This window comes from Austrofundulus limnaeus, unplaced genomic scaffold (assembly GCF_001266775.1).
Source record: "Austrofundulus limnaeus strain Quisiro unplaced genomic scaffold, Austrofundulus_limnaeus-1.0 Scaffold161, whole genome shotgun sequence".
Classification (NCBI taxonomy): Eukaryota; Metazoa; Chordata; class Actinopteri; order Cyprinodontiformes; family Rivulidae; genus Austrofundulus; species Austrofundulus limnaeus.
Window position 1 is genome coordinate 454388 of NW_013952563.1, and position 10249 is coordinate 464636.

Consider the following 10249-nt stretch of genomic DNA (forward strand, 5'->3'; position numbering starts at 1 on the left):
CCATCCATCCATCTATCCATCATCCATCCATCCATCTATCCATCCATCCATCCATCCATCCATCCATCCATCCATCCTCCAACCAACCATCATCATCCATCCACCCATCCATCCATCCATCCATCCATCCATCCGTCCATCCATCCATCCATCCATCCATCCATCCATCCATCCATCCACTTCAGCTTATCCTTGGTTAGACGTGATATGTCACTGTATAAAACATGTACCTATTCAAATCAATGAAACATGCTTCAGTGGGTCTTTTGAATGTACAGTATATTTTCATTCATTTTTACTGCTTATTTGACATAAAAACTTAATTCTTCACTGAAATACTACAGTTTTTAATCACCCGCCACCATGAAAGACATGCTCTTGTGTTATTCTTTWTAACACTAACAGATCATGCAAGATCTGTGTTTAAAACTTTGGTGTGCAAAGTGACCTGCATTCCTTAAAGAAATACCACTTTCAATCATTTTAGCTTTAAGCAWATAAATGCAACACAATCCACAGAATGAGGGCAACATTAGCATCACAATGAGTGAGTTTCTATTTTTGCTCTCACTGGATTTCTGTTTTTAGCCTCTTTAATACATTTATTAAATATACTGCCCTGGTTAATCAAAACAAATTAGTTAATTTGTGTCTTTGTGTTGTGGTTTTAACAGCTGTTTGACCATGAAGAGTTCATTTAAAAATAGGCTAAAAGCAGCTTAAAGTTTAGAACCCAAAACCCAAACAGTGACTTTATAAGAACAAAACATCTCAGTGTCAACATATTAACAGCATTTGTGCATTTTTTTAACTATATACATTTGCCAGGTGTTATTTAGTTCTGGTTTTAAACACAATCTCATTAGGTTGACTTTGTGGGAAATGGAAAAAAACTCATCAACACGCTGCACAAGATGGACTGATGATGCCGAACAAATACATCACATCTGAATGAAAATCAACAAGGAAACAGTCATTAAATCAGACTCAGCGTCTTCTTTAAACAGCTCTGAATGCTAATTTCCCCCTTTATTTCTTGTGTTTTCACACATTTCCTGTTGATTTACAAAGCCCCACATTCCATCCAGTGTGTGTYCTGACAAACATAAGATTTGTCGTCTTTACTCAAGTCACCCTTTTATGAGAAATAAGACAACTGCGTGAACTTCCCCAGTGTTTTCTTTTTCTGGGTTATGCAACCGTTTGTTGTCCCTGGTCCTGGATGTTATGAGACAACGCTTCCGCCCCCAAGGGTGATTAATTACGCAGTTTCACAGATGAATTCACTGCTGCTGCAGTAAAACATGAGGCAGTCTCGTGGCTGGAACACTGACATCTGCAGACGCAGACTGAGTGTACGGAGACAGCAAGAAGAAACAAGCCAGGTCCGAGGATTATGGGCCTGACAGGAGGGGGGGAAAACTTTTCCCAGACCTCTCACATTAACTTAAACATGTAACCAGTGAACTCATTTACAACAAATTACACTGAGGTTTAATGAATTCTCCAGTTCACATGAGCTGTTAGTGATCTCCCAGAGGGGCTGAATCAAGATTCAACAGAAAGCTGAGCAGTGAGTTATATAAGTCTGACTGTACAACAAATCATATGCTGCTGAATGCAAACTGCTTCCTGGCCTTTGCTTCGTACCAAGACTCCAGAGGGAGAATCAGAAAACAAATAGAACCTAACACATTTTAACAGACGGATATGTGATATCCTGAGCCACTTACTGAAAATACCTTTAACGGCTCGTTCTGTTCTATGAATATCTGTTTACCTCCCACATAAAATGGTTGTCAGATTTAGGATCCTCGCAGTAACCAATCAGCATCATCTTCCTGATGCGGCAAGCTTATATAAGTGGGTTAAAATCGTTCCCTAAAATAATCTTAATACCAAAAAAATAAAATAAAAATAAAAATCACCAAACAGAGATAAAAATGACTCATCTCCACATCCAGTTTCCAGGTGTTSGATTCAGATGTAAACTGTGTTGTGCATTAATTTGAAGCTGCAGATAAGTGATGACATCCAGACATTTGGATGAGGCTCAGACATAATCAGCTTACATGGTGTGATGAGGTGGATCAACATAAAAAAGCACACGTCATGTCTGTTTTTAGTCGCCTGCATTTAGCTTTCTTTCCACAGCCGAATTTATAAAACTGCGTCCTATTTAACCAAAAGTTTGTCACCCTGAAGACACGCTTTCAAGCTGGTTTTAGCAGCATCGTGTGTGACTGAGGAGAGCTTTTCTTCCTCCTGATATAAAGTCGTCACCTTGTCAGCTTGGGGTCCCATATAACCACATCTGCATCTGAGTTTTTGGCGATTCGGCCCTTCTGRGGGTAGAAGTTGAAGATTTTTGCTGCGTTGCTGCTCGTGACGGCCACAAATCGATTTTCATCCATTTTGCCGCTGTGCTGAAGAGGAGAACACATAAAGCATTTACATGAAAACTGATTAGCAGGCAAAAAAAAAAAGGTCAGCAGGGAACTCTCATGGGACAAAAATATGACCTAAAATGTGTCATTTATGATGAGATTTGTGAGCTCTGCTGCATGTAGGAGCCTCTCTCAAAAGAAGAGATGCAACATCAACCAATGAGCTGCAGCAGAACATTTTCTGATTGGATTGCAGAAAAAAAACAGAGACATTTACTTTACATAAATCAATACAGAAAATTTTGAACTGAATAGAAAGTAGAATAATTGATCGTAGTTTATGTATTTAAAAAAGGCAATGCATGCTGGACATTTAGGTTTGAGACACAATAAGAGAACAGAGAGAAATCAATACTGCAGTAAAATGTTCWTCCTTGATTTAATTAGTTCATAAAGTCAAACTAAGCATTGAAACTGGCTTCAGCATTGTGACCTAATAGAGCCTAATCATTTTTAATTGACTTTTTTGTTCCCATAATTAAATCCCTCACTGTGAGAAGTAGCAATCCTACATTAACATCCACACAAATGAAATCTTTAAAAAGCATAAACTAAACAGTTTGTTGTAGCAGATGTTAGTTTATTTTAACCAAACTCTCTGATCATTGAACAATCATCTAAAACTGATTCACTTTCGAGTCAAGCCAGTTCAAAATGTCCAAAACAAACCTTAACGCATAATTTGAGTATCTAAAACTCTAAAAAAAACAAGCCCCCTCTGATTGTTAGCAAAATATTTCTTGGCTTGTGGGGGGAGAATTTAGTAAAACTGTCAGAAAGTATTGGTGCCCTYGTACTGATACTAGTATTGGCAGCAGACCCAATACCAGCAGTTTTTTGACTGTATTTTTAACTATGTCCTGTTTTGTCTGTCTACTGTACAGCACTTTGGTTGGCCTTGTGCCGTTTAAAGTGCTTTATAAATAAAAGTAGTATGGCATGGTATGGTATGGTATGGTATTTATACAAGTACGTGTACTCCTACAAAAACAGATAGATACTAAATGTTGTATCAATACTACTTTGAACGTGTTACAGTTTAGATTTTTAAGAAATGTATACAAGTTGAAAGAAAATCATCATATTCTTTATAAAAATATATATTTTAAAATTTTGCAACAGAGAGTCATGGATGGATGGATGGATGGAAGGATGGATGGATGGATGGATGGATGGATGGATGGATGGATGGATGGATGGTTTTGCAACAGTATGCTGTATAAGTGATTTGATCCAGTCAGATGGGTCATAGGCCTGAGAAGATCCACCTTGTTCTAAATTAAAAAATATAAGTGTTTTCAAAGCTATTGTGTAAAGTGTAGGTTCTAACTTAGTATCGAGAACCCAAACTGACGTACATGTACTCATACTCAATTTAAGGGAAAAACTGGTATATGACACCCCTAATTCATTAAATGTTCATCCACAACTCATTAATATGTCAACCTAATTCAGTACGGCTGCCACCACAAACACAAAATGTCTGTAACTCAGTAATTTTACAGATAGCTCAGGTTTGGTTTGGAATCAGCTAAAAGTTTCCCTTAATGAGTGATATAGCTTCCATGATCTCACAATATCAAATCAGATTGTGCTTAGTCATTTCTAAGGTTTGATGCAGTTACAATTTTCTTCTCATCATAATATAATCCCAGTTTAAAATCATGTAATTAAATGTGAGAAAAAAACAGTATTCTTTAAAGGATGTTAGGCCTTTAATCAAAATGAATGTTTTTTATTCAGCTAAATGACCCGTCGGTACAACCAGAGTGAAAAGTTTACTTTTTCTCACTGATTATTTTTAACTGGTGAAGTTTAATTTTTACTAGTGCTCAGATACTCTTCTGTGTTTTTTTTTTCTTCATTTTTTTATTTTAATTTCAGTTTTCAGTCAGACTTTTTCTGGACAAAGGACTTCTGAGCAGGCATCAACATGCACCATTTTGAAAGTGAAATTAGATTAGAGCACAGCTGTGGCTGGATTAATATTAGATAAATGACATGTATGGCATGTGAACATACCACTCCTTTCTCCCAGATAACAGACATCCTGTCCTCCACACCGTTCACCCCGTTAGGGATCTTAGTAAAATCATCTTTACCCAGAGCCTTCTGGCAAACCGAGAAGGTGCAGTTGTCTGTTCCCGTCACACTCAGATCATCACTGTTTGTTACAAATGACAGGAAACAGAAGGAAGAAGTTTGAGTCTGTAACAATCAAATCAAAATAACTGTCAAAATAATGTGTTGAAGTTTTATATTTTAAATAATAAATGCAAAGTTTCACCTACTTGGCCAGCAGGTCCATGAGGTACCCAGGAGTGCTGGGGTCAGGTCTGAGAGGAGGACCCATAACAAAGCCTGCAGCGTGGGCCCAGTCTTTGTTCCAGTAGTGGGTACCATCAGTTCCCAGTCCAGCTGCAATTGGCTCCCCAAACACCACACGGCCTTTTAAGAAAAKATACTTTAAGAATCGTGTGAACTTGCACCCTGTCCAGGGTGTACCCTGTCTCTCACACAGTGACTGRTACACATGGGCACAAGTGACCCCTGTGACCCGGAAAGGAAGTACCAGGTAAAGACAATGGATGGATGGAATCACACGGTTCTGACTGAGCAACATCCAGTAAAGAACAGTTTGTTCGGGGTCTTAAAAGTTAACAGCAGGTCATCATTTCCTCACCATCCCTGCGTGCGCTGGACACCATGTTGGCAGCAGATTTACTCATGACATGGACCACGTAAAGCGGGCAGTTGACAGCGTGGGCAATAGTGATGGCTCGTTGGGTCGCCTCAGCCTCCACTTCCTCTGGCCGACACAGTTCATGACCCTCAGGCCCTGTGATACCCATGGACAGCATCTTCTTAGCCCCCTGTTAGGTCCCAGCAGGACCAGATYCAACAAAGAGTTAAAGATTAAAAGTGAGGGTAGGTACTTTTKAACACTGAAAACCAAACATAGCTTGTGTTTGTCCTGTGTGTAGATAAATGTCTAAATGGGCCCTGAATATAAACTTGGCACAAAAATAAAACTTATATRGTTGTAAAATCTGTTCATTTCTCTTTTAAATGGTGCCAAATTTGTAAGGAACGTGCATTTGTGGGATGAGCAGGAGAGCTGAGTATGTGGGTTGCACACAAGAAAAAATAGCCAAATCTTCTCTTAACAGCTTATTTTACCGTTGCTTTTGATTCTTGTTTTGAACTTCTGGTACCTCCAGGTGCTGCTATAAGTTTTATTATTAAGAAGCATTATACTGGGATGGCTGTGGCAGAGTGGTTAGGGGAATCGTCCTGTAAGCGGAAGGTTGCTGGCTCGATCCCCCATTCAGCTGTCTCTGTTGTTGTGTCCCTGGGCAAGACACTTCACCTCTAATGCCTCTGATGTGTGTCCCATCAGTGTATGAATGTGATTGGCACTGATTAGTCTCCACAGATGATTGTACATGTTAGCTTTGTAGAGACCTAATAGAGTGCTGTGAATGGGTAAATGAGGATACAYGTTGTAGTGTGAAGTGCTTTGAGTGTCCTGGATGGATAGAAAAGCGCTATATAAGTACAGRCCACTTACCATTTATTACAAAAACACTAATTTCCTTACTTTTTGTGATCGAGATTTATATACCTAAAAAAAAACAGGATTTAAATACTTGTAGGACCTCGTTTGGTTACAAACCCTGTCAGCAATCATTGTAGAGGAATGGCCCACTCTTTTTTTTACAGTGTCAATCTCAAAGAACTGAAGRGTCAGTTGTTTCTGCACAGCAATGTTATGGTTCCATCAGAATCAATCAGAGATTTGACTGGATCACTGCAGCACTTTCATGTTTTTTTTTCAGTTTGCAATCATTCAGTTATAGATCTCCTTCTGTTTGAGATCCTTGTGCTTGACAGTATGTGCAGATATGTTGTTTGTGCAGAGTGAGTAAACTTCTGCTTTAGTCACATCTAAAAGACATCGCTCCGTAAGTCCTGTGGTTCATTTACATGAACCTGGAAATCTACCAGTAAATCATGCTGTCATCTTCCTTATTACAATTTTTCTGGTAACTTTTTTAAACAATGAATACTTGTTCTGTCTTTTTCTAAGTGTCTTGTCATGAACTTGTATGTTTAACCAGGTCTGTAGTTATTCAGGTGGAGCTCGGATATTATTTCATTAAATTATATTGCAAATTTTCTGAGTYTTGTTTGATCTGACCTTGGGATGAATATGTTGGGAATATCACTAAGATAGTCAGAAAAACTCTGCACCCTCAGTTCACTTCATTAATTTATAATAATTTTTGTAATTCATTTTCTGTAAGTTGTGTCTCATATTACTGAATGAGAGGTGAAGGTCAGTCGTCCTTTACTAATTAAGACCTTTGTCTGACCATATATATATATATATATATATATATATATATATATATATATATGGTTCAAATCTAGTTCCTCTGAAAAAGAAAGTCTGAAACTAATGATCTTAAATAAAGATGGAGGTTCTCAGGAGGCTACATAAATACTTTTTTAAATTAGTTAAATAATTGAAATTATTTTTAATAAATATGACTTTAGGCAGCACAGTGGCACAGTTGGTAGAGCTACATGTTGCCTCTAAAGAGGAACAACTTTCTGGGTTGTGTTTACATGTTCTCTCCATGCATGAGTGGGTTTTCTCCAGATACTCTGTTTTTCTCTCACAGACCAACATTATATTTATTAAAACTAATATGGCATGAAATGGCAATTAAATTAATAGTTTGGGATAATATTAATGTAGTTTCTGTTCTTGTTTCTGGTCTCTGGACGGCACATAATATTATCTGAAAAATTACAAACTGAACATCTGTTGGAAAATCCTCAACTCTTACATTGTCATAGTTTTCAAATTGTCATTTTACAACAACAGCATCCTTAAATTTCTGTCATGGATTTTAGTTTTGGTGTGAAAACCCCAGTTTTTCAATGATGAAGGCAAAGTGCACAGAAACGTGCGCACACAGTTGTGTGAGATTTTTTTGTGTGAACTTTGTCAGTACTACATGTTCCATCTACTGCTACCAAATGTCATCGTCCAATCAGGCCACACATCTTATGTATTTTTTACAAGCTTCTCCAAAACTTCAGAATGAATAGAAAATCTAAAACTATYACAGAAATGGAAAACAGTGACTGAGTAATATAATAAAGTTGCTTTAATACATATGTGCTGGTCCCTTTGATAACAGAGTAAWTTAAGAAACCAGTCTGACTGATCCAGCTACAAAGACAAAAGATTCATAAAAAGATCTACACAAGTATGAGAATATTCAGTTTACCAAAAGCTTAAACCTAAAATCTGAACAAATTATGACTGAAGACCCATGTGACCAAACACGAAACTAAATACAAGTTTGCAAAATCATATGTGCTGCATTTGTGAAACCACAAACATGGATAGATTAATATTAAAACAGGAAGTGATCCAGTTTTTTTCCACACCAATACTTGGATGTGTGTGAATTTATCATCACTGATAAAAAAAATGCTATTTTTGAGTCTCATATTACTATAGTATTACTATATTTAAAAACCTTATGACTTATCACCTGGAAATATTAGAGGCACATGAATTGAAGCGACCAAATTAACAGAAGAGGAACTGGAGGCTGGTCTAACTTATACTGCCCTCTAGCGGTAGTTTATTGCATTGACAACTAAAATAAAACCATCAACCCGGTCACCTCACAAGATGTTCCTGTTTAAAATAAGCCTTSCATCCATAAATAGAATAAAGGGGGAACAACTACAGAATTAAAAAAAAACACCTATTATTAATGCATTTTGCATGAAGCACATCTTTACTTGTCAGCACTTTTTTTTGGTTGACATYGTGCTGTAGGGAAGTTTGAAAGAACTTAACAGATATTTCCTGTTATTTCTGCAAGTGTTTGCTCCTCTGGTGACAGAAAGTAAAATATTAACTCACAGCTTCCTCTGAGTTCAGGAGTGTTTAAACAAAAATCCCAACAGATCTGAAGCAGACCTTTGATCAGCTGGAGGCAGCAGCTTGTGTTGTTGTGGTGCACATTCACATTCAAACACTCTGAGCTTAGTCAGATTCTGACTGTGCTGACAAAAATGAAAACAATCACCCCGATGTTACTTGATGAAAATYTATGAAAACAAAACAAAAAGGAATAATTAATTAATWAAACAAAAACAAGCTCTTTTCAGCTGATCTGATTATACAAACCTCTGCAATCAAGTCTCCGTTCTCAGCATGAACCTGAGCTACAGCTCCAACCTGCTTACACCGAGTAAAGGCAGCATATAACTCGGAGTCCTGAAGCATGAACACGTCTTTATAGGCCATGAACATCTTGAAGGAGTTTACTCCCTTTTCTTTGGCCAGGATCTCCATCTCTTTCTGGACCTAAAAATAAAATGAAGTTTCAGAGAAATACAGCCTATAGAGAGGCAAGTTAAAACCTGCAGCTCTGGTAGTTCTTTTTTTTTAAATGTCACCTGCTCTCCCCACCAAGTGACAGCAACATGCAGGGAGTAGTCGCAGCAAACTTTGGGATCGGCGGTTTTACGCCAGCAGTCGTAGGCCTCAAGTAGGGACTTGCCTTTTTGAGGGATTACAAAGTCCAGGATCATTGTGGTCCCTCCTGCGAGAGCAGCCTTAATAAACATGCACACGACCAGAGAAAGGAAAGTTACATTTATCAGGCTTAACTTGCAGAAAATATGAGGTGATATGCATTCCTTCAAAGAATGCCAGGCCTTTAACATGTTGTCTTATGTTGTTTTATACACAAACTGATTAATTATTTAAATCTACTGCACCTTGGTCCCAACATGAAAATCATCCACAGCCTTTGTGCCCATGAACGCCAGCTCCATGTGTGTGTGTGTGTCTATTCCACCTGGGATCACCAGCTTGTCTGTGGCATCYAGAACCCGCACCCCCTCAGGGATCTGAAGATTCACTCCGACTTCTGCTATTCTCCCGTTTTCAATGTAAACATCGCTGACGACCGAGCAGTCCTCGTTGACCACCTTCCCCCCTTTAATCAGGATCCTGCTGGGTGCTGCCATCTCTGCTGCAGCTGTGGGACACAGTGTGGGACACAGTGTGGGACACAGTGTGAGACGCAGGGTGTGCAGAAGATTCAGAGTGGGCAAACTGAACTCTGGGCTGAGACCACTGAGGTAACATGTTCAAAGTTCACATGAGGTATTTGCTTACTGATACAGTTCAGAAATRTACATTTCTGCTCAGAATTACCAGAGGTGTCAAGTAACTAAGTACAAATACTTTGCTTCTTCACTCAAGTAGAAATTTAGGTTATTTATACTTTYGTGTAGTAAAAAATTTTCAGCCTACTTTTTACTTCTACTCCTTGCATTTTAATTCAATTAGCTGTACTTTCTACTCCTTACTTTTTAAAAATGCAAAAAGTATTTCATTTCTATCTAACTTTGACTTGTTTTTATTCGATCTTTTAATTGTTCAGAAAAAAAAGTAAATGGAAATCTATCCAGACACATGGAGCCCTTGGATAGAGTAAATGTGATTGTGGTTGGATGAGAAATCTAAATATAAAACATCCTGACATATCCTATTGAACTGAACTCACTCCATCACACCTGTATGACACAAATCCCATCACATTCCAGCAGGACATACTGTAGCAGATGGAGCCTAGAATCAAGATGATKGTGGCTGAAACAACTAGTCTTGTCAGTTAGTTCTAAATGTTTCAACATTAACATTTTAATTTAACATTATCCTCATCATTGCCTTTAGATAAAAATGGTGGGAGGTGGTT

The 10249-nt window shown here is 38.0% G+C and overlaps 1 protein-coding gene across 1 annotated transcript in view; it reads right to left on the reverse strand.

Moving 5' to 3' along the window:
• Positions 1-9543, reverse strand: part of dpys (dihydropyrimidinase) — a 12618-nt gene extending 3075 nt beyond the window's left edge. Inside the window, exons 1-7 of the mRNA XM_014017103.1 lie at positions 9264-9543; positions 8940-9098; positions 8668-8847; positions 5131-5320; positions 4739-4895; positions 4470-4611; positions 2284-2426 (exon numbers count right to left, since the gene is read on the reverse strand). Coding sequence (XP_013872557.1) covers positions 2284-2426; positions 4470-4611; positions 4739-4895; positions 5131-5320; positions 8668-8847; positions 8940-9098; positions 9264-9515 — 1223 coding nt within the window. The 5' untranslated portion in view covers positions 9516-9543. The remainder of the gene's footprint in view (positions 1-2283; positions 2427-4469; positions 4612-4738; positions 4896-5130; positions 5321-8667; positions 8848-8939; positions 9099-9263) is intronic.
• Between the last annotated feature and the right edge of the window lie 706 nt (positions 9544-10249).